Raw genomic sequence first — 24,845 nt, 5'->3', positions numbered from 1 at the left:
CTAGTGCAAGTTCTTCATCTAGACTGATCTTAGGGCCAGTTGTGTTCAGGGAGTAACTGGGAGGAATGTGTTAGCTACATCTAATCTAATCTACATCTAAATCTTACTCTACATCTAATTCAGTTCAGCTGTTAGTGGTTTTGAATTTCTACACTCATGCAAATTTACTGTGTGAAAAAGCATGAGCTTTTGTGACTCTTGAATTCTTGGAGTTGACTATTTGTTTAGTAGATGAAGTTTTTTTTTCTCAAAGGAAAGGCTTAACACTTAAGCTGATCAGTGTCTGTGGTGGGTCCTATGGCACTCTTTTCCCTTTTTCCTATGTTTTGAGGACCCTGAAAAGCCTGCTAGATGTTTTTTGCCTCTCTTTGAACTCTGCTGTCTTGTGGCTTTGCAGGTGACTGGAGGAGGGACCATTACATCAGGGTGTCTCATGTGCCTATGGGTTCATGGAGATCTTGATGTGCAAAAATCATCTCAGGGAGGCTCAAATGTGATGTGCAGGGCTGCATCCTGCCTGTGGGGGAAGGGTCTTAAATGTGTTTTGCCAAAGGATAAGTTTAATGGAGTTTCAATTTCCTTATTCTTGTGCAGCATCTCTCAGACATACTCAGTTTAGACAGTACTTTTATATGGACACACACAGCTTTAAGGTAAAAACTACCAAAAATACTTTCAATTCCTACATGTAATTACCCTCTAAATAAAACAGGACGTGAATGATAAAATACAAGTCATGTTTTATTTTCTGTCAGTAAAATATTAAGCATATCATGGTTTAACCTCAGCCAGCAGCCAAGCCCCACACAGTCCCTCGCTCCTCAACCGGCAAGATCAGAAGGGTAAAAGCTGGAGAACTCATGGGCTAAGAAAAGGACAGTTTGATAAGAAAAGCAAAGGCCACACACACAAGCAAAACAAACCAAGGAATTAATTCAGTGCTTCCCATGAGCAGATAGGCATTCAGCCAGGAGAGTCAAGCCCCATCACATATGATGGTGACTTGGGAAGACACACTTCATTACTCCAAATGTCCCCCTCTTCCTTCCTCTTCCCACTTTATACGCTGAACTTGGTGCCACATGGAATATCCCTTTGGTCAGTTTGGGTCACCTGTCCTGGCTGCATCTCCTCCCAGGTTGCCAAGCATCCCCAGTCCCCTCACCAGAGTGGCTGTACCAAAAGCAGAAAAGGTCTTGGCTCTGTGCAAGCCCTGCTCAGCAATAACAAAAACATCTCTGTATTATCAACTCTGTGTTCAGCACAAATCCAAACCACAGCCCCGTAGCATCTACAATGAAGAAAATTACCTCTACCCCAGCTGAAACCAGCACACCCCTGTTTGTGGGAAAGGTGAACATGGAACAGACAGCAATGTGCCACCTTTGAGTGAACATGAAGTTGTGCAGTATAGAGGAAAAATGGGGTGGGGTGTTCAAATCAATAAATTATTGAACATAAATCCAGCACTCCTTTCAAATAAATCAGAAGAAACAGTGACAGCTTTGACTTTGTTTCCTGAAGCTTAGGACTGTGCTTTCAATTTTAGTGCATGCAGCTGTAATAGCAATCAACGAAGCTGTCGAAAAGGGTATAGCTGAGCAAACCATTGTGACCCTGAGGAACCCAAATGCAATGCTGCTCAACGTGGATGAGGAACTGGCACAGGACTATCAGAATGAGCTCTTTGATGCTAAAAGAAAGAAAGAATCAAATGCAAGACTCAAGGTAGTGGTGTTTTATTTGTACTCCTAGTACACCTGTTTCTTCATGTTTCCTGTCATGCTAATAGCATTATTATTGATCTAAAAATTAATTTAATTTTTAAAATTATTATAATTAAGAAGAAACCCTCACTTTTAAGACAACTAAGAGAAATAATGGTGGTGAAATAAGCTAAAGCCAATTTTATAAGAATATGATTACTATGAGTATTTGCTGTGTTCTTTTACATGAGAGCTAATGATCTCTATGACGAAGTACTAATTCCCTCAGTCCACTTAGTCAACAAAATGCTTTACAAATACATGCAGCAAATGCTTCAGCTGATGCAGTTTTAATGACTTTGGCTAATAGCTTTTCTCTCTGCAAACTGTTTTGTGTGAACTAGCAACAATTTTGTTTTATTAGAATGGCACAATTTCTGATGAAGAGAGAGATGTCTACGAGGAGTTGCTGACACAAGCTGAGATTCAAGGCAATATCAATAAAATAAACAGTAAGCTATTCTGGATCCTTGTGGAAGTATGCACAAAATATGTGATCTCCCACATTCCAACAGAACACAACTTGAGTCCACCTTAACAAACAAAATATTTCTTTTGTAAAATATGCACAAGTGGCTAATATCTGTCTACAACTGTTTTTGTCATGCTATTCCTTCTCTACTAATCTTTGTGTGGGGAGGGGCTAATTTCTGTTTGTGGTTTTTGCTGTAAGGATTCCTCATTTCAGAATCAAATAATTTATTGCCTGCTCTGTTTCTTTATGTTCTTTTTGTGTGCAGTATACTGTAAATTTTGACCCCCTCTTCTATATAGACCCAAAATTCATTCATAAACTTTTGCTTAGCTGTGGTTGAACTGCTTCCACCCAGGCTCACACAGAGCCAGAGACTCCCTTTGTAGGACTGGACATGAAAGAGGTAATTCTCTGCTAGATAAAGATTGCCACCCTAGCTGACTTTTACAAAAAGTGAGATGCTGACAGCAATGGACTTCTTTTCCCCAGGAAAGCTGTATCTGCTGTTTAGAGACATTGTTTTCATTTCAGTTCACATAGCTTTAGTCCAAGTGAATGAGGCTATTGACCAGCAAGATGAAGGGGCACTGATGGCAGGCTTGAACCGCCCTGCTCTGAGCCTACTTGAAGTTCTGCCGCAAAATTCCTCATGGTACCTATTGCAGTTGTGTGATTCTAAAGAACAGAAAATGCAGGTAATTGAATTGAACAGGTACTACATATCAGTTGGCACTGTTTTAGCTGGTTTTAATCCAGAGAGAAATGGTCTTTACTCTGCCTTTCTGCATCATTCATAAAAAGTTTTATAAAGATTTGAGAATAATTGATGTGCTAATCAACACCAAAGAGCTGCATTTGCTCTAAAGAGTATTTACCAAGTAAGATTTAAGAAGAAAATTTAAGGTATAACATGCAGCCCCAAATATTTTGTTTCCAAAGTGAGTTATAACTTGAGTACAAATAAAAGTTATATTGAATCATTAACATTAAAATGTGCCAATTGGGTTTTAAGGAGAAAATCTATTAATTTAAGTAAGATGAAAATCACAGGAAAAGATTAATGCTGTGTTTACTGAGCCTTGTATTTGATGCACAGGTGATAGTACAATCAAATTCCAGTGTACCATCACCAGACTTTATCCCTTATCTCCCGTCAAACAAAAGCGTAATCAAACCTTGTTTTTCTGATCTGTTAGATAGCAGGCATTCCAAATATGCTCGACAAAAGTGAAATACAGAAAGAAGTTAGTGTTGCCAATGCGGAAGCTGAGGCTCACAAGCTTAGTGAGTAACTGTTTTAATACTCTTTACCATCACCATTTAATTATGTTAAGATAATTGAGTCCACCATTTCTTGCACATAAACAAGGTTTCTCAAACTGAAACCATATGTGTTGCATTTTACTCTCATAATTTTTCTTCTCAGTGTCACAATTGCCAAGTCACCAATCTGTGCTGCATTGGATGTACTCTTATTGAGTATTTATGTACTTTTATTGAGATAGCTGAGATTTGAGCTACTGGCAAGCACAGCAGCAAAAAACTGAAAACTTGATGGCTTGAACAAATATTTATCAGTGCAGTATTAATACTCATTTGGGAGCAATGACCATACTTGTAGAATTAAGACGGAGGAATATTTTTCACATTGCAGGGAAAAATTATTCTCACTTTTAGACACATTATCTAAATCTAACCTATTCTTAGTCTGTTAAGAATGCCACACGGCACAAGTAAAAAAAAATATAGTTAAAGGGGATCTAAATTTGCAGTGCATGTGTTGCTGCTTTTGACTGGAAGCTTCTTTGCTAGGAAGTTAACCTTTGGTTGATCTGCTGTCATTTCATACTTCATCTAGGCACAGCTATTTTGTCTCTGGTGCTGTATTCAATGCTTTGAAATCCAGGCTGATTGCTTTTGCGATGTGCCTTAAAGGCTATATTGTGAGGTCAGCTTAAGTCAGAAGATATATTAGACTTTATACCTTAAATGTTAGCCTGTTTCAGATTAATTAGCCATGGTGACGAGTACTTTCTCTGAAGGAGTTACCTCTTGATAAAGGAAAGGAAGAAGAAAATGTGATGTGTGAAAAGCATTAACAGCAATCTGAGAGTAACTTAGTTTTTCTGTTTGGCTTGAGAAGAAAATAAAATAGCGGCTTTTGTTATAGGACTGTGAACAATGTAAAATGTTTTGCAATTTGCATGCTGGGTTTCAAAACTAGAAGTCAGTAGCTTGGTTATTGGATGCAGAACTAGTCTAGTCCATTTGTGGACCTCGAATCCTTTACTCTTTACTTTTTTCTTTAAAAAAGCATGCATTCATGCTGTAGCTGTGAGAGCCTTTCCTGGTTTCTAACTTTAGGAGTAGCCAATAGATACAGTCTTCAGGGACAACATGGCCCCATATGACTATGCTTCAGAGAAAATTACATGAGAGGCGAGGGGCTTTTTTAGGTGGGCCTGACCAAAAGGTTTTCAAAGACTCTGTTTTGTATGATAAGTTCTGAGTGTTGCTGTATACATGAACTGTGGATGGTGTCTTCTATACAAGAAGTCTTGTCTCACATTTGGGCAATCAGTGGTAACTAAAAATGTTCCCTAGGTAACAGTGCAGAGAAAAGCCATATGATAAGGCAGAGGAGTAGGGCTTATTGATGGAAAAGGCATTTGCATAATTGCTGTTCTTCAACTGGCCATATGTGCTCTAACCTTCAAGGTTGCTTCCCTTTCTGCCAGACCAGAGTGGTGCCTTGTACAGTGTGTTCCTGGGTGTGTCCTGGCCTGGGTTTCTTCAGAGATGGCTCTTCCAGGTGTGCAATTGTGGTGGCAGTGACTAAGCTGAGGGATGTTGTAATGCTTCTGCAGCTGCCCAAGTGGGAAGTGTTTTTCAGCATTTTTCTGCTGGGCTTCAAACCCCTGACAAAGTTAGTCCAGCAAAGAGCAAAACAGGCAAGTTGTTGAGGTACTGAAAACATTTACACTCATACCCTCATATTCATCTATTTGCCTGTTTAAATTAAAATCTGAACTGTAGCAAAGGGATTCATTTCTAGATGCACTGCCTGTAAGGACTGATCTTCCACACTGGCAGAAAAGCAAACAGGTGTTGGCATGCAGAGGAAGTTCTAGAAGCCATAGCATGGGGTTTTTCATCAGTTCAGCTACTAATTTTCTGGCAGAAAATCCCACCCCTCTAATACATTTGACGGATTTCCACCAGGCCTCCTGAAATAGACACTAATAATGCTGTTGGTACTTCAGGTACTGGCCTGTTTTAGCTAGCTCAATTAGATCATGCCAAAGGAAGAGGTGAGAGAGGAAATATGGTGCAGAAGGAAGAGTGTTTGGGGTGAAGCAAGACCGAGGTGCTGGAGCTGACATACACAGCAGTACCTGCTGTAAGGAGGAATAGATCTTTTTCTGTGCTAGGGTGGGGTCAGCTCCTTGTTTTGTGTTAGAGGTGCAATAAGCAGTCTCTCATTTCTAAAAGTCCAGAAATTTTAAAATCCTCCAGTCAATTATTTGCTCAATACCTTTGAACAGAGATGTTTTTTGCAACATTCAGCAGTCATATCATTTCACAAAAATGTTTTTTCTCTTATGACAAAAATTTATGTTCTTTGTAATAACTGAGTTGTCATCTACATGGCGTGAAGAGCAAACAGCATATGAAAATTAATAAGCTTTTTTCCCTGCTGTTCTTTAGAACTTATAGCGGTTGACAATATCAATACAACAATACGTAACTGTGATCCTAGTAAAACACTGGTTGCACTGATGAAACCCGAGGCACAGCTGCCTATTGTTCACTCATTTGCTGCTGCTGTCTATCAGACTGAGCTGTTCAACCTCCAACAACAGAATGCTGTGGTAAGAGTGAGAAGCTTACAACCTGCTCGTTGATGTTGTGTAGCCAGACCATGAAAGAGCACAAACATAGCATGTTGTTGTGTAAAATCAGACATAATTCTCTTCCCATGATGTTATGTATTGCATGAATCATTTTGGTTGAAAAGGTAGTATTTAATTGCAGAGTTTGTTTCTTGCCACACTTCAGTTTGGCTGAGCTCTTGTGTTGCAACAAATCAACTGACTTTTTTTAATTGTTGCATGCTCTTTATGAGGACTAACTCTGGTTTATATATTGGGTAGAAAAGTAATCCCCCATTACGAGTAGGATCAGAAAAGATGAGATTGTGGGGGAAAAGAAGGAAAGGCAGACTGGATGGAACACAGAAACCCACTGAGCTCCACCACCGATGTTGTGTCAGTCTGGCATGCCTGTGACTAGGAAACTTTCCAGGCTTCTTAGATCAAGCCCATCTCCTTGATGGTATCTAGAGTGTGTAACTCAATTCTGTTACACTGCTTATTTAGCTTCCTGACTGCAGTACATTATTGTCCTACAGAACTACCTGGCACATGATGAACTGTCTATTGCAGTAGAAATGTTGTCAGCTGTTGTGTTGCTAAACCAGACCTTGGAAAATAAGGACATCCTAATGATAAAAAACCATCTCAGAAACCCATGCCTTGGCTTCAATAATCTGGAAGAGGAAAACTTGCAACGGTAAAGGTCCATTTTGTCTTGTCTGGATGAGACTTGGCAACTTCTGAAAAAAAATAAGTAGGCTTTTTTTTTGGGTGGGCTGTCCTGTGTTGTGAAGTTGAAAGAGCTGCAAGATAAACATCTGTGGTTTAAGTTAATAAGGGAGAGTGTGACAATTGCTGTACTAGTTGAACCTAAATATAAGAAATAACACAGCCTTGAAGTGTGTAGACATGTGAGTTGCAGGGAAAATATGCTCAGATAGCAAACATGAAGATCTTACAAGGGTTTTTGCAGACACTAAAACGTGAAACAACTGTAGCTGGAAACTGTTAATCATTAACCATTCTGCAATTCTGAAAGATGGTCTTTGGAATGAGATAGGGTTTTATGCCTCAAGGTTCAGGTGATCTCTTGAGCCATGGCCAAGCCCTTTTTTGCTTGCTAGAAAAGTTAATACAATGCTGTGGCCTATACATATGTTCAACATTGCATTATAGCCTTCACTTGGCTGCCAACTGCTTGCCTTGTCACTTGCCTGACTTACCACAGACGTGCTGTTACTGCAGTTGCTCTCTTGTCTATCAATAAAAATCAGGCAACACAAGAGACCTATGCCCCCAGCATGCAAGGGAGAGCATGGGAATGTGGACCAGTTCCTGACTCTTGGCACAGGTGGTGGAAGCCTCCACATGCTTCTGGAAGGCATTAGTAGGCAAAACACACACAGAAGCTGAAGATCTTCACTAGGTTGTCAGGGGACACAAATCTGAGAGTGGCCCTTGCTGGGTGTCTCAAAGCCAGAAGGAAGGCAGTCAGATTAGGAATAAGAGGACAGTGTTTTGGTGAGAGAGAGAAGAATGACATAAAATGAAGCAAAACTAATCTGCTACTTTCCCTCTGCTGATGTGAAGTGGTGCTTGTGAGCAAGAGAAGCAATGTTATAAATATGTAGAAATGGCCCCAAAGTGCATTTCTGGTGATGTTACTGACCCAATCTTTAGATTACACCATCAGTGAACACAGATGAAACAGGTCGGAATTAGTTGGACTTGACAACTAAATAAAATTTTATTATGCCATTATGTTAATCTGTGCTGCCAGCTACGTGTTGAATATCACAGGAAGCTTTGACTTGCACAGTACCAGAAGAGATACAGTAGAGCCAGAAAAACTTCATTGAGGGAGATGCTGTCCAATGGCTTTCTATCAGAAGAGATGGACTTGTTTGGAATGTGTTTTCTGGAAGAGAGAATTTAGGGGAAATATGTCATAGGTCTCTAAAACTGTGAATGTTGTGGAGAAGGTTAATAAAATCAGTTACTAGATTCTAGTAGCTCTGGTTGTTTGGGGATTTTTGAGAATTTAATAAAGTAAATATTGGACCCTATCAAATATAAAGTTTAATTGTTTTTTAAAAAGCTGTCATCTCACAAAACCCGTAGTGGGGCTAATTCCTGAATAATACATAAGATTTTAAAATAGAGCAGGTAAATTAATGGAGTGTAACCTTGTTTGCAGCAATTCAAGTGACACACAGTCTCCAGCTCCAGAAACCCTTAAACACATGCTGCTAGATGCTGGAAAGAGAAATCAGATTAGGAGATTATGAATCTGTCCTATTTTTTTTTTGCTGCTAGTCATACATTCCTCAGGCTTCTGATGGAAATAGAAGATATGTATTTTATCTGACATACTGTAGCAATTCTATGCTTGATTCAGGAATACAAAAATTATTTAACTTATATATATGTGAATTTGCACTACTGTGAAGGTTTCCAGCTCATCTGATCTGTGAGCTTTCTAGGAAGAGTAGACACAGGCTATAGAGTCTGTTCTTGGGTGATCTTGAGTTGCGGGAAGAGGGGCATAATTTTTTTTTTTTGTCTCTTGCCCATAATTCATCATCTTCCTCATGGAGGTAGCAGGAGATGCTACTACCTGACACTACTGACTGAAATTATGGTCTTTGAATTAGTGTCAAGAAGGCAACAATAGTTTCCTAGAGCAAGAAGCTGACTGTAATTTTCCCCACATTTATCTGTTGCACCACACAGCAAGTTGTATGTATGTGTATGTATTGCCATCATGCCATATAACCAAGAAAAGTTCTCTGAATTACAGGGCCATTTCTTCAGATCCTGAAATGCATGTGTAGAACAGGCAGCTTGCATGTCTGTATAATTTCTGCCAAGAGCTGAGTTTGTCTGAAATTGAGTAATTGGAAAAAAAAAAATTAGTCACTAAATGATGGATGATACATCTGACTAATTCTTTATGGCACTTTATCTTATATATGAAATACACTTACGTATTTTATATCTTCTTATAGTTATGCTGATACACTATTGTCTATTAAGTCAGAGGCTTCATCTCAAGGCCAAGATTATTTAAGCTGGAATGATATCCAGAACTGCATTGACATGGTTAATATGCAAATTCAAGAAGAAAATGAAAGTAAGTAATTCTTCCTCCACATTGCCTGCAGAGATCATAGTCAGGTATTTGGTATGTAAATCTATGAACTGAGTAGCCTCATTCAGACACTCTTGAAAAGAGAAGAGCATTTATTATTTTTGAAAGCCTGATGATCTTTGAATGTCCTTGAAATATTCCTGTTTGTTTCAGACAGCTGAAGGGTAGCACAGGGTGCCTGCCTTCTGCAGTGTCAAAAATGCTATGGTTCTGCCTGCTTGGCAGTATCTTCCAGCCCTGGATGGTCTCACTTTGGGGATTTTGCTGTTGTAAGCAAAGAGCATATTGGGAGATAGGGGAGGAAATTACAAGCGGCGTTCCACTGAAAAGTGTGTTTTAACGTGTAAATGATTCCAAGTGATTGTTTTTCACAAAGGAGTCAGTAAGCAGTTAGACAATGCAAATATCTGTCTTGCTCTCCTTTTGGGTAACTTAATTTCCTGTCAGACAAGTAGCTTCTTATGCCCATGTGTTCTCATGTGAATGGATTTAGAGTTTATTTTTGAAGCTAAATGTAACTGTTTTGCCATAAGAGGGTGGTGTTATATTAAATGTGATAGCTGGTGCTTTGGGCCTCAAAAAAGCTAAAGCACCCAATTCTTCCACTATAGCCACTTGAGGCTATTGAGTTGTGCCAAATTTGCTGGAGCAGGAAGAGGCAGCTTTCAGGCTGCCTGCTATTTCAGAAGTGGTCTCAGTGCACTTCTCAGAGCCTTCGTAAGACACAGGCTGCTCCTGCCCTTCCTGGACTGCCATTAGTGACCTGCATGCTGCTGTTTCATACCAGTAAGGGAAATTTTATATTGCAGAATTTCTAAAGCTGGCTGGATTATTTCTTCCTAAATCTAGTCCAGTGGTTGCCATGGATCTTCACAGCTTGCTTGCCATGTGTACTCTCTGACAAGGTGGGGTGCTGAGCAGTTTATTTGACTGGCGGAGTCACTTTTTTTGTCTGAACTTCTGCACTTGTTAGGAGTTGGAACAGAACTTGCAGTAGCAGCAAGTCTTCAGTACCAAAATAGCTGCTCTTGCTCTCAGTGACACTGACCTCTGCCTGAGAATGTTTAGAGAGGGCAGATGGGCAGAGAGAAGAGGAAGAAGGGAGGCCTCTGTTTCTTTAAGCAAGTACCATATATGCGTAGTCCCTCTTTTGGACCACCTTGGAAAATTGCTCATTCCCCAAGCCTTATGATGACCTACATCTGTGACCTCACCAGGAGGGTGTGGTGGGTCTAGAGACAAGTGGATGACATCCCTTCTTGAGGGATGACCCACTGGGAGCAGGGATGTCAACCCTCACCAGGTGATGGTGAAACCCTTGACTGATGCCTTTCTGTGGTCCCCTTTGGAGACTACAAGCAGTACTGTTTAGGGGCAGGAGGAAATTGATTTGAAACTGTTGGGCCCAGTCTGAAGAAAATGATTTAAGGTTTTATTAAATACATTGGGCCTTACTTCCTGTCTGAAGGACTGAGTGCCACTGGTCAGCATTGTTTGATTGGTTATTTCCAGAGAAATTACAGGAAATGAAGTTAAGTTGCTATGTAATGCTGTAGCTGGGAGCACAGTATGTATGTATTTGTCCAAATCAGGGTTTCAACTAATGTGGTTTGAAATAAAATAAAATTTTCATCACTGTGAGCCAATATGTTAAACATATAAATGTGTGACACCCAGCTTTTTCTTAAGCTTCACGTAAGTGCTTCTTCCCAGAAAACAGAAAAATCTGTTTCCCTTTTTTTGTCAAGGATAATTTTGATTTTTAGGAAGAGTTTTATCCAGATATATCAATAACTGTGATAGGAAGGAAAGCTGTACAGCATCAAATGAATATAAGAAGAAAAATAATTTAAAATCAGCTGCTGTTGCTGCCTCTGCTTCTTGTTTCGTGATTTTTCTGTTCTTCATGTTACTGCTTTGTTTGTATGTGATATCCAAAAAGTTGCAACTTTCTTTGATAAGTGCATCTTTAATAACTTTTCTGTTTCATAGGAATCATTGCAATTGGACACATTAATGAAGCAGTTGACCAAGGTAATCCTGAGAAAACTCTAGAAACCCTGCTATTGCCCACAGCCAAGCTGCAAGATGTGAGACCAGTAAATGCAAGGCATTATCAGGAGGTTCTGCACCATGCCAAAGCACAAAAATGCAAGGTTAGAATTTTTACTGTTGTTCTCTGTGAGAAGTGAAATGCCAATTCTTTTCGCTTGTTTCTGTGTCCCTGTTCTGGTCCTGTGATGTTTGCATTATCTTTGCCCAGTGAGATTGTAAATAAGCCAGTGACAACAAACTGCCACTAAGTAATTTTGCATTATAACTTATTCTGACTGGGAAAAAGGATTAATTCTCAATGTATTAAAATTAAGGCATTTTCTGCATATGTCTTGCTATGCTGTAATCTCACTTATTTTAATTCTACTAGGTTGCTGCAGCTATTACAAAATACGGGCAGCAGAAGTACTCAGTTAGGAATATGTATAAGAATACAGTATGAATGCCTGACTGTGTCAGGCAGATAGCTACAATATGGATGGAAAGTGAGGTTTTTGCCAAAAAGAAGTCACAATTGTGGTGTTATTTAACAAATCTTTGGGAAGTATTTTGAGGAGTCTCCTTTGCTTATGTTGTTTTATTGTAGCGGAGTTTTGTACATATTTCTTTTCCAGCTTTATCATGCAATAACAAGCTGATGGTCTTGCATGTGCCCTCAGCTTAAACCTATCTCACCTGGATGTTGCTGTCTGCTTCCCCAAAAGCAGTGGCCTGGTTAGCATTACAGCTCAGAGAAGCATAAACAAAGATCAATCTGGCAGCTTGCAGGACTAGCACGCCACTTAAAATGTCCAGTGTCTGGAAAACATAATTAAAATTCACACAATGTGTCCCTGAGGTAACATGGTAAGCTGGGGAAAGTCTGCAAACTTCGGCTTGTAAAGTGTCTTCCAGCATTTGTGTCACCTCACCTGGGGTACCTGCTGTGAAACCATGCTGTCAGAACTTTTGAAAGGTGTTTGCTCAAATCAATTTCTCACCAGGGTTCCCAGGTAAGGGCTGCTTTCACTGAGCCCTCAGTGCTGAAAAGCTTTCTCTCTCTCCATATGTGCTGGGGAGGGTTTCGTGCATTCTGACTTCAGCTGTCCTGGATGGGCTGGGGTCAATGATTGTGCACAGTGAGGGTGCTGGCTGCCCAGTGCTGACCCAGGACATGCCATGTGTATGCCCAGTGAGCCAGGATGTCCCCAAGGCACAGACCTACAGCCCACAGGTGCCTGCACACAGCAGTCCTACTGCTCACTCCTGCCTCACTCCTGCCAGCTGTCCCAGTGCTCCCCAGATGCAAACCTGATGCCTACTCCTGTCCTGGTGTGAATGTGCTCATAGGAAACAAAGGAGTGTTTCCAAATTTTGGAACAAAAATTGTACAATCTCTTTGAAGTCTTCTCATCATAAGATTTTTCATGTTCCTAGAGACTTCTGCTGGCCTTTGTCTTCTGAGATATTTTGGTTTTGCAGTCTTTTGGCAACTACTTAGAACATCTTCTCTGTGAACAGGAATGTTGCTCCTGTTTCAGAAGCAAACAAGACACAGTGCTCCCAAAAGAAACACTCAGATGCATACTTACTCTTTACAGTGATCAATCATAGATATGACCATTCTTTAGGTAAAAATACGATTTAGACTGACATTTCCTTAAAAAAAAATCCAAACACAATTGTAAAGACAGTGCAATTTCTGAAGTCTGTCTATTTTCCACTTTTTCTGATCCCTGTTTATAAAGCAGATCTGCCAGAATTTGTGTTTAGCATGTTTTAAGAGTGAGCTGTAGTAAAAGGAAATATTTCATTTACAAGGATCAGATAGTTCTCCTATAAACTTCCTGCCCCAACATCTGGAAAAACATATGCATCAAACCTACTCACTTATTGTAGGCAGCTTGCTGTCACTTCCCCTTAGCTGTGGTGATCTGGGGGAGTCTGCACCCAAATCTGCCAGAATTCATTATCCTTATAATCTGAAGTCCTTATCTCAGATCTGACCTATTTGTTCCTTGCTTGAAACTGAAAACGCAAACCTGGAACTAATTTTGTCCTGTAAATCTTAAACCACAGCTTTTAACAGTTCTGAAAGCCTTTTCAAGCCAAATATATTCAGGTCCCAGTGAAGAGAAGCTCTGTCTTAAGGGAGCATATTGTGGATAACTGGAAAATTAAACAGATGGACCAAATGACTATGTTTGGCTGTAGCATTTTTTGTGTGATAGGTACAGAGGTTTTAGTTAGGTTCACCTCAATAATATTTTCAACATTTTGAAATTGAATTATTTTAGAGTTATCTTTAAAATTTGTTCTTATGCATGTTGAAGGAATGGCGGGATTAAAACTAACCTAAATTAAGAGCCAGAAGAAATAGAAAAAGGGGACCCTCACCAGGCTGCAAATTCCCTTGAGACATTTTCCAATGCAACTCATTTTATTTAAGTAAAGTTTTTTTACAATACTATTATCAAAACAACATAAAACATTTGTATCCTCACTTACATGCTGCAGTTATAAATTCAAATGACAATCACTGAGGTAATTTTCTAGGAACTTAGTATATAAGTAGGTTTTGAGTTTCTGTAAAGGTAAAAATTGACCCATTGTTTTACTAATAGTCAGTGGTAACTAGCTGCAGTATTTGTAACACTGTAGGTATTTCATGTGAGGATGTTGAAATAGAGAATACTACAAAATAGTTTCCCTGTTTTGCTTACCAAGCAAGAGTAATTTATGCCTGGGTTCACACTGATAAGGGTTAGCTGCCAGCAATCCCTGTGGGTTAGGGAAGTGCAGGCGCTGACAAAGTCGAAGAACAAGTCTACAGTCCAGAGCTGGTTAAGCAGCCTCATGGGAGAGGTAGCCTTGCAAGAGTCAGGTTCTGTGTCCATGGCTGTAGACTTACTGTTTTGTGAACCTATGGGGACTCTGTATTTCCAACATCCAGGGCAGTATTTGCTCTTGACTGGTCCCAGGCATGTAGAAAGTGCTTGTTCCCATTTTCACCAGGCAAAAACTTGTTTTTTAAACACTGTTCTTGCCGTGATTGTTGGCTGAGGGCTAATTTGAAGTGTCATGAATTGCCCTAGAAGTGCTCTTTGGATGCTGACTCCTCCTCTGGTATTTAGAAGCTGTGGTGACTGATACCCTGGCAGCTTCTCCATGGCCAGAAAGTGATCTCAGAAGGAAATGGAGGTGCAGAGCTACTTCCCTGAATCTAGGTACACAGGTGTTGCAACACGTGTAATAAAGTTATAGAGCTGGAGAAGTGTATTTTTGGAGATATTCCTTGTGGAAGGAAGTAAATTTAACTGAGATTGTGTTTTCTAACTCACTTTACTTGAAGTATAAAAGTTGCACCTGAGATTTGTTGCTGTCTTTGTTAGTACTATACAAAACCATAATTCAGTAATAGAAATAAATTCATTTTTCCCTGGATATTTTGACCACTGTCAGATAAATATTGGAGTGACTTCTAATTTTTGACATCAGAAAATAAAGGAAAGGATCCAGACAACTGTTTAGGCTGCTAAGACATAAAGCAGTTAGATAAAAAGAGTACAACTTATCTGTGTTGTAATAGTAATAGTTGATGTGATGGATAATAAGGATAATATTGCTTGGCACAAAGCAAATAGCAAAGATGGTAAGAATCAAAAGACTGACTTTAACATACCAGAACCATTCATGAGTCTTGAGTGTTTGTATAATTGAGACATAGCAGAAGACGATAGTTGCAAGCGGTATTAAAAACCCGAATACAGCTAAGGACCCGTAGTAGTAGAACTGGAAGTAAGACACAGTTTCACAGGCACTGTGCAGGTCATGGCAGGTATAAATGTCCAGTTGCTTCACATAATAGCTTTGCTGCATGATGGCAAGCGGGAGCATGTACAGGAAGACGATGGCCCACACAGCAGCACAGGCCGTGATGGTGTAGGCGCGCTTTGGGAGGCTCTTGTAGGTGAAGGGGTGAACAATGGCCAGGTAGCGGCTGACACTGATGCACGTGAGCAGCAGAATGGAGCAGTACATGTTGCCGTAAAACACCGCCGTGGTCATTCGACACATGGTCTCCCCAAATATCCAGTTGTTCCCGTTGATGTGGTAAGCTATTTTGAAGGGCAGTATGATGCAGAAGAGCAGGTCTGAAACAGCCAAGTTTGTGTAGAGGACAGCAGTGCACACGGAGCGGATCCTGAAGAGTAGCATCCACAGAATGATGGCATTAGATGGTACACCCAATAAAAGAGCACTGATGTAGATGGCAGGTATTAACTTGGTGCTCAGAGAGCTGGTGAGGTACTCCAGTGTGGTGTTGCTCACTTCTGTTAACGTGGAGTCATTTGACTTGTTTGAAGTGCATTTGTTTTCTCTGATATGGATGGTTGTTGTTTCCCCTTCTATAGCATAAGGGGGGATGTAATCACAGTCTCTCGCTGAAATTCCACGAAAAGTTTTGATAAGAGACACTGTTTTAATTGCAGAGCCATTCCGTGAAAATTCTGAAGCTTAGAAATAAAACAAAGTGAAAATTGTTAAAAAGGACAAGCTACTGCATTAACAATGTAACTCACCTTCAGGAGCAGAGAAAGATAACCATCTCTATGTGAAAAAAAGCAATATAAGTTTAAAAGATTTGGGGATATTCTCCTCTGCTTTGGGTGTTCAAATGTACAGACATCAATCTTCATTTATCATTTCACACCAAATCTTGAAAATTCATCATTAATGTAGTGTTAGCTGATCTTTCTGCATTTTGAGTGTTTTCAGTAATCTTTGGTGAAAAACATCAGACACTTCTGTAATGCTTATGACCAGTGGAGGGTTTTTCTCAGTAGTAGGAATGTTGGTCATTCATCATATAAGCAGTCTTTGTTTAGGCTTGATCAAACACCATTACTATCCTTGTCACTTCACGTATGAAATGAATGACTGCAAAAGATGCAAAAAGCACTATCTAGTTGAACACAGACTGAACCTTTCAAATTAGAAAACTTAGAAATTACCCTTGGTTTTTTTGGTATCACATGTGAAATTGTTATTCTTCAGCCTCTGACTAAAGCAAACCAGATCATTTCAGGTTCTCATACCTCAGCAAGGGAAATGTTTTGAGAATTGAAAACAAGTGGTTGGGCAGGTATTAATTTACTGAAAGTGAATAAAACTTTTCAAGCAGCAGGAAAAATTTCTGTGAGTAAATATTGTCAGCATGTGGGCAAAACCAGTAATACTATTTTATTAACACCTGTTCCTCAATCTTTAGTAGAGAAATTTGTAGAGACATTGACATCTTCACATGAAGCACAAATGTGTTCAAAATTATTTTTAAAGCCATGTGTTGTAAAATAGATTTTGCGCAGTAAACAACTCTGTGTTTGTGTCACTTAAATTTTCTTAGCTGCATTTAATGAAAAAAAACTTATTGTAAAGCCTTCAGCATGCACCATAAAACTGGAATTCAGAGGCAAACTGAAATATGGGTGAAAATCTTTGGACCTTTTTTTACTTTCCATATTTGAATAAAATGAAGAGAATAGTTTTATTAATGTTCACTGTCAGATTTGCAATAGAATGTTTTAAAATAATAATTAGCAGACTACATAATTTTAGTAGTTTTTTGATGGTTACTCCAGAGAACTAGTTTTGATCACTCATTAAAAGTCATACATGTGCCTGCATTGGCTGATATGTGTGTAAATAGATAGATATAGGTATAAATACATATATATATATATATATGTATGTATATATGTATATTATATATGTGTGTATATATATACATTTATATATACCAGCTTTTCAAAATGAGCTTGGTTTGAAAACACTTTTAATTCTAGGGAGGTTTATTATTTGATCATTTCCTTTAGTTATTTTTATCACAATAGTCATCTGAGCATTTCCTTCTAATAACAGCAGCTGAGAAGTTGTAAAACAAGACACTACAGGTTTAAACTTATTGCATTGTTACAAAAACACTAGACAAAAGATGCATCTTCAATAAGTGCAGAAAATTCCCTTAAACAAAATTCTGTATAAAAAAATGACTGGCAGAAGTAAGGTGTTACTGAAATGAAAGAATAAAAATCTGCTTTAAAGTAGCCACCCTGGAGCAGTTTTTGTAATTGGTACATGCACATGCACATGCAACTCACTTCAAGTTTGCAGCTGGTAGACCAACAGCATTATCATAAAGTCCATGTCATTGACTAAAATATGGAATAGATACAGAAAGGAGGACTCACCTGTAGTGCAAAGACTGGAGGTAAAAGAGAGCAGTCCAGTGAAAAACAGTATCTTCATTGTAGAGTGTGAAATCCAGCCAGCTGAACAATGGTGCTGTGCTAGTTCATCTCAAGAGGCGTTTTGTGGGGTTTTTTTCCCCTCTGTAAGGGAATAAAGAATGACTGATCTGTCCTCCAGAAGCATCCAGAAGCATGTAAGCATGAGGTTTATGGTAAGGAACTAATTTGTTCTTTGTCTACTACAGCAAGAGGGTGTGACGTACCCAAATATGCACACATGACTCAGTTTCAGCCTCAGCCCAACACAGAGATAAAATTGCTTTACAGCAGCATTTTAACTCTTAATTTACCACAAGCCTGAAGCTGATATGCAGGGTTCTACTGACAGTTGTGCATAGAGATATTTGGAGTAAAAAGGTGCTTTCTGGAATAATCAAGGGGTGTGTTTAGTAAATCCTCAAGGGTCTCATTCAGAGACCAAATCATCACGTGGCTGAACTCTGTACCCTTCTCCAGAGAAAAGCTGGGCTTGCAGAAGAGTGTGATGATCTCAATTTAGTAAAAGGCAAAGACGGAAAGAAGCCACACATACAAAAATGCCTTAGGAAAACTGCATTCTGCTTTGCCTTTTGCCTCCCTGCCCACTGTTAGCTGTCTGGCTCCTTCAATCCACCTACTTCCTCTCCTCAGAGAGTTTCCACTCTTCCACAGCAGCCTCTAAAACGTTTCCCCTATTTTCATCTGCTGCTTTGTTGATCCCTTCCTTTTACTCTGCCTGGTTTGTTGCTGGTTTTTTTCCCCTATTTTTTTCCCTTCAATACCAAATAGCAACAGCTTGTTTCAGCAAGCAAAATTAGCCCAAGCCTTGGTCTAGCTTCCAGGCTAGTTGCGAAGCTCAGCATAAGTTGTATTTGGCTCCGGAGCAGTATTTGTGTCTGTTCTTGTATTTAATGTGTAAAAGCTGGATACCAGATTAGGAACTCTCAATGCTTTTCTCAAAATTCAGTGGCAGTTTGGGAATTTATTAAACATTCTCTCAAGTGCTAACTCTCACTTGGTAGAAAAGTAAGCAGTATGTGTCCACTGTCCTGTGATTGTCTGACACCACTTCATGTTATTTATGTATTCTGCTACCTTGTTTACATATATGATGCAAGCTGAAGAGTATGTCTAGTGGTTTTTTACCCTCTTTTCTCTTTGTAGTTTCTGTGGATATCAGATTTATTAGGTCTTTGGCCTGAGGTTCAGCACTTAACCAGGGATATTCATTGCAAAGCTGCTTCTTTGTCCTCACTCTTTTAGTTTGAATGTGTTTCTAGCTGTTTCTTTTCCCTGAAATATTTGTGTGTATATTTTCCTAAATCTCTTTTAATCAATACATTCCAGCTCCTCTCATTGTTAGTCTGTTATAGGCCTGACATTCCTATTTCCTCTTTAGCATGAATTTCCCACCCGATGGATTAGATTATAAATATTATTTTAACCCTGTTTTATCTGCTGAAGTGCTGGTATCACCAGTGAACGTGGGCAATGGGGCTGGTTAGTGGGGATGTTCATCCCACTCTACTACACCTTCTATTTTAACTTAGGTTTAATGTCATGCACTTTAGGCCTGAAAGAAAAGCGGTACCTGCTTAATTACAGAAATGTTTGCATGAGCTAAGTTATCATGACTAAAGCTAAGCTGTCTTTCTATGAGAGTATTCACTGTTATTTTCTAATGTAACATGTATTTAGATACACACAAGGATCCTTTCCAAATAAGGGATTTTGAAAGAAAGCCAACTTCCTGCAGTCTTCTGCTAGTCTCTTCTACTATCACAGTGCTGCCTGGTAATGTGTGATTTTATGTGACTCAGACTACTTTGCCTACATATCATGAAAATAAAAATGTTTCAATTTTTATTGATCTTTACTAGAATGAATTCTATGCCAGCAGTATCAGCAAATTCTGTTCTTCTAGACATCAAAACTTTCAGAGATTTTTATCTGAACAGGATCTTTTCAAGTCAGTAAATAGAATATGAACATGTTTCATTGATGATTTTAAACAGTCATCTTTTTTTGTGTTCTAGAGCTTTGCAAAGCAGAGATTGTATATTGGAGCTGTATCACTATATTGAGACAACTCTTATTATTCAGTTTTTTCAAGGCTTTTTACTGTCCTTTTTCCAGGAATCTCAAGATGAATCAGCGCTTCTGTGGCTGGATGAAATACAAAGAGGAATCAATGACAGCAATAACAACATGAAAGAAGCAGCAACCTGTAAGCATTAACCTGTATCTCCACTGCTCTTGTTTTTCTTGGTCTTGGGAAAATGGAATTGGTCATTTATATTTTCCACTGCAGGGAAGGTTAGAGCCTTTTAAATACATGAAAATAAATGAATGCATGTTCTTTGTCATACTAAAACTGAGATGATTCAAAACTACCGGAGTGGTGTTAGTTCTGTCTAAAGTAGTAATCTTTAGGGTGTGGCTAATAATTCAGCAGATTTGGTTATACAGGTTTACATCATGACCAATCTTTCTAATGTCAGTGTATCTTCATGTAGCTCCTGAAATATATGAATGAGAACAGATATGCTGTTCAGGAGCTTGTTTTGCTATATTTAAGATTAAAATCTTTACACATATTTTAAAGGCAATTTTTTATTTTTACAACTTTGCTTATTCATATTTCTTTATATTGTCTTTTATGGATTGCTGACAAACAAAAATCAGGAACATATGTACTTTTAAAGCAGTGTACAAGGAATGCTAGCTCTTTTTGAAAAGTATATGCTCTTCCAATCTATAAGGAAGAGGAAATATGTAGGAAAAATTCTGAGGCTTAATATGTCAGAGTGCTGTGTACTGAAAGCACTCAACGCTTTTGTCAAAGCTTTGATTGAATACAATAATTTTAGAAAAAATATTCATAATACATAATAAACTGTGACATGCCTGCCTGTTCCAGGCCAGGCCCAGCACAGCACAGACAAGGCACTGGGTTTTGGTCAGCCTTCTGCTTCACTTGGCTTTGGGTGAGTCAGTGTTGCTTTCTGTTGCACCTTCAGAGCTTGTGAATGCAAGTGCTGAAGTCGGTGCATTCCTGCGGTGCTGTGCTCAGCCATCCCTGGTGCAGTGCAGCCGCTGTGAGCCCACAGGCACGTCAGGAGTTACTGCCTGGGAAGTTGTGGGTGGAAGAGAACACAGATGGGCATTACAAATAACTATCCCTGCTACAGGAACATTGCATTTTGTGTTACTATAAGTTCAGAAATTATTTAAACAACTAACATCATCTTCACATAACAAGGCAGATATAGTGACGATAGATGAAGTATTTTTGCAGGTCATATATCCATAGAAAGCACTGGGCTTGTGTTTTCTAAGATGGGGTCAGATACACACACATTGTCTCAACCAAGCTTTTGTACTGAGGAGTGCTGATACCTTCTTTTGTGGAAAAACCTGCTTCCCATGAATGCCACCCAGAGCCCTGAGGAAACATAAGCACAGAGAAGGGAAGGAAACACATAGCTTATAAATGGATTTGAGTCAAACCTAAAGAGCAACTGAAAAATGTCCTCATTTGTGTTCACTGATGTAAAAGCATTAAGAATATGTATCATAAGCAGCCTGTAGAAATTAGGACAGCATAACTCATACAGCAATACCATACAGTGTTGCTAATGGTAAGCCACTGGTCCATCTACTACCTAGTTGTTTTACTAAAATCTTTTCTTATAATCTGTGTTGGTAGTAAATGCACAGCTTTTCATAATTAAGGATGCTCAGTGGAATTGTTTTAACATTTCACTTTTAGGGAAAAAAACGTAATTTTGTGTACTTTGCCCTGCGGGTTGAAAGGAAGCACTGTCAGCACAACACATTCTTAAAGAGCTCTAAAGTTTTACAGCTAAAACCTGAGATTTAACAATTCCCCACGTCACAGAACCTGATACTTCCTATAACCAACACATCCTGTTTCAGGAAGTTTGCATGTTGTGTTCACAGTCTAAACTTAAAGTTCATCTTGATCACAACTTGGAAAGGAACTTTTATTTGATCTATCACACAGGCACTATTTTTGAAAGGCAAACAACTCCAAAACTTCCACAAGGTAGTCAAAGATGTATTTTTTAGTTTAAAAAATGGTTTTGAGATTGCTGTAGTAATGGCAATAAAATAAGCAGTAAAATAAGAGAAGATACCAGCAGTGGTACTGAAACAGTCTTGATCACTTCCAAACTAACTTTTATGCCTTATATAAATACTAAACGGTACACTATTAAAATTCTGAAAGGCTTTTACAGTCGTCCCTGTCAGTAAAGGACTTCTTCTACCTTTATTTAGGAAGAAGTGTTCATTAAGTGCCGGTGTACTTCCTAACTCATTGTGGTGCTTGCTCTGTGTTTTGCATCACCTTGCTTCACTTCTTTAATGAGTTCAACCATTGTACTCCTTATCTAAGTGGATGACAAAAAGCGATCAGCCAAATATCAGCTGTTTAGCCTTCAGGAGTAGATTTGAACACTGACTTCAGTCTTGCACAGGAAGAGTCTGTCAAAGCAGGAAGTCTGTGTGTCCTGAGAAAGACCAAGTTAAAGGAAAAAGCTGATCTTTGGCCTTGTTGAGAGTTCAGGCTTATCACACCAGACAGCTGTGGCTTTGTATATCACAGCTGTTTAAAAGGGAGGATGGGTGTGGAAAAAAGCCCTTTCCAGTGTTGATCTGGTACTGGCATCCTAACTGCTAGAGAAGCAAACTGGAGCTGACAGTTTTCTGGCAGTTGGGGATGGCTAACCCCCAGTTCTCTTACAATTTTTCACGGTCCAAATGGCCTTTCTCTAGAGCAACAGCCCCAGTATTAATTGTTAGCACTTAAAATGAAAGGAATAATTTCTGCTGAGTTGAGTTTTTTTTCCCCGATAAACACTTTTCTTACCTTTTCCTTCAAAAATACAAGCATAATTAATTAAAAGATGAGGAAAAGCCAGATGGCAGTGGACCTACATAAATGAATCTTAGCTTAAGTTGTGTTTTCTTTTGTCTCTGTAAAAATATCTTCCAGCACCCTTAACTACATGATGAAAAGGAGGAAGGAAAGCATTCAAATACTGCTAAACAGAGTTGATGAGGCACATGGGACTGTGTATGAGTCTGGGGCCAGCAGCAGCCAGCTGCAATGTGTGGCTTCCCAGTTTTTTCTGCTTCCTTGCTGCTGAGGCCTGATGCCTGGATATCACAGTGCCACAGCAATGGTAGAAAGACATTTCCAGTACATGTGTGTTCTGAGCAGAGGTCTGTTTCAAAGCACAGAATGGATGTTCTAGCTCTATTCACTTGTTCCTCTGTGCATGGATCTTGAATTTAGATGTGAAGGAATGCCTTTAAAGACCAGAGCAGTGATTTCTAAAGCAGCCTAAACATCTAGTGGGTAAGGTACTTTTGAAGTGGCATGTGCTTCCACATATATGCTGCCGGGTGCTGTGGAATCTGTTCCCTCAGTGATGGTGGGATCTGTGCAAGGAAGCCCTGAATTAGAGTGTGGGTAATGCCATATAACATCAAAGTCTGCACATCCTTCACAGCATCACCTCTCAGGGTGCTTTTATATGCCCTGAAAGCAAAAGCTGCATCTCTGGCAAATTCAAGGCCTTGAATTAGCTTTAAACAAGTTCCTGAGGAGGCAAGTTTAAGAAAGGGTTGCTTCACGATGCTGAGTAGGCTGCTGCAAGAATTTACTCAACACAATCAGTTTTAATTCCCATTTTGTACAGTAGAAGTGAATGTTAACGTTTACAGCCTGTAACCAGATTACTTCATGTACCTTTAGAAGGCTCCCAGCAGATGATGGCCTGTCTGTTAGGGCAGGCTGAGTGTGTGGGTACTTGCCATCCTCAACCCCTGCCCTACTGCCACCTGGTATGTCATGTGATGGGGAGAGCTATGCCCTCAGACAGCTCTCAGTTGTGCTGTGGCTGCATCCAAGCCTGGGTGGAGCAGACACTTTCTACCTAACACACTTGTCCTTACAAGCATGAAGGAAGCTGAAAATGGTTAAAGCACTGACTTGCTGTATATGCCATGGTGTCTGTGTGTGCCAGTGTTAGAAGTCCATTTTCAAAGTTTCTGGAGGCTAGAGTTATGGGTACGTAGAGTATAAGACACTTAATTTTTCTGTGTTATTATTTGACCCTAGTGGCTGTTGGAATATCAGTGATTAACAAGAGCTTGGAGAAAGGTGATTCACAGCCAATCCTGATGATACTACAGTCAAGGTTTGGATTACGAGTCATTCCTGAATGCGCTGAAACCTACTTCAGGAAGCTCTCTGAAGCCAAGAACGTGAAAACTACAGAAGGTAAAATACTTCCTAAACAGGACAGTTCCATATGTCCATATCACTGAGGCAAACAGAAAGCTGGAACAGGAAGTATCTGTAAATTGAGGGAGACAGCTGCTGCTATAAAATCTTTTGACAAATGTTATACTTTTTCAAGTGCATTTTATGTGACATTGTACTGTTGCACAATATGCAAATAATGCAGACCACAGTGCATGCTGAGAAGTCAGTCTAGTGATTTCCAGAGTCTAGCTGAGACTTCCTAGAATCTCAAACCTGCCTCTGACTGAATTTAGGGCAGCTCATCTGTGCTCAATAGATCAGTCCATTCTCTCAGAAAACCCTATTACTTGCTGACAATTTTTTTCATATTAGCAGATGCAGAGATGCACACATCAGTCTTAAAGATTGCTGTCAAAGATCAAGCCAGTATCTGACAGTGTTCCCAGCCCTATTATGGTCCTGTGCATTGCCAGAGCAGCAGTTAGCAGCAAAAGCTGGGGTTAGAATCTGTTCTTAGCAGATGACGGGATGTTTTGTCACATTAGAGCTGCAAAAGCTCGTCATAGCTAACAGCAGCCAAGGTTAGCTAATGGTTACAAAATAAATGACTGTCAGTGTACTACCTGTTCTTACAGTAGATGGGCATGTTTCACTTTGCAACATGAGTATTTTTAAGGCCTTACTAGTTCTACCTTGGGGCCTTTTGTCCATGAGGAAATGAGGTTTTTCCTGCCTGTCAGGATGCAGACTGGTTTACCAAAGCAATAAGCAAGAAAACGATGTGGATATAGGAAATGTCGTGTCTGAAGTAAGAGTCAGTAAGTCCAGAGTTTGGGCAGAAGACAAGAAAAATATTTTTTATAAACACAGTCTGTTTCACTTATGAGCAATAATGTAAGACAGAGGACACACTGACAGAGGACACACTGACAGAGGACACACTGTCAGGAGCACTA

General features: G+C 39.5%; 2 protein-coding genes across 10 annotated transcripts in view; one reads left to right on the top strand and one right to left on the bottom strand.

The window, feature by feature from the left end:
• Positions 1-24,845, top strand: part of IQGAP2 (IQ motif containing GTPase activating protein 2) — a 124,138-nt gene that overhangs the window by 75,788 nt on the left and 23,505 nt on the right. For 3 of the 8 annotated variants that reach the window (XM_038125711.1, XM_038125713.1, XM_038125717.1), the window contains exons 8-17: positions 1,550-1,731; positions 2,131-2,218; positions 2,773-2,936; positions 3,438-3,525; positions 5,950-6,113; positions 6,653-6,813; positions 9,125-9,249; positions 11,260-11,423; positions 19,728-19,818; positions 23,743-23,904. In XM_038125711.1, the coding sequence (XP_037981639.1) occupies positions 1,550-1,731; positions 2,131-2,218; positions 2,773-2,936; positions 3,438-3,525; positions 5,950-6,113; positions 6,653-6,813; positions 9,125-9,249; positions 11,260-11,423; positions 19,728-19,818; positions 23,743-23,904 (1,389 nt within the window). The remainder of the gene's footprint in view (positions 1-1,549; positions 1,732-2,130; positions 2,219-2,772; positions 2,937-3,437; positions 3,526-5,949; positions 6,114-6,652; positions 6,814-9,124; positions 9,250-11,259; positions 11,424-19,727; positions 19,819-23,742; positions 23,905-24,845) is intronic. The other 5 variants (XM_038125712.1, XM_038125714.1, XM_038125715.1 and 2 more) reach the window with 5 other exon arrangements.
• On the bottom strand, positions 11,432-19,716 carry F2RL2 (coagulation factor II thrombin receptor like 2). 2 transcript variants are annotated; one of them, XM_038125722.1, is made up of 2 exons: positions 17,553-19,716; positions 11,432-15,812 (listed from the first exon to the last, which is right to left on the bottom strand). In XM_038125722.1, exons 1-2 carry the CDS (start codon positions 17,608-17,610, stop codon positions 14,731-14,733), a joined length of 1,140 nt encoding a protein of 379 aa, XP_037981650.1. In that variant the 5' UTR covers positions 17,611-19,716; the 3' UTR covers positions 11,432-14,730. The 2 variants fall into 2 exon arrangements, with proteins under 2 accessions (XP_037981650.1, XP_037981649.1); XM_038125721.1 differs by having other exon boundaries at positions 11,432-15,818; positions 17,553-19,713.

This window comes from Motacilla alba, chromosome Z (assembly GCF_015832195.1).
Source record: "Motacilla alba alba isolate MOTALB_02 chromosome Z, Motacilla_alba_V1.0_pri, whole genome shotgun sequence".
Lineage (NCBI taxonomy): Eukaryota > Metazoa > Chordata > Aves > Passeriformes > Motacillidae > Motacilla > Motacilla alba.
This window is presented reverse-complemented; position numbering and strand designations above follow the sequence as displayed.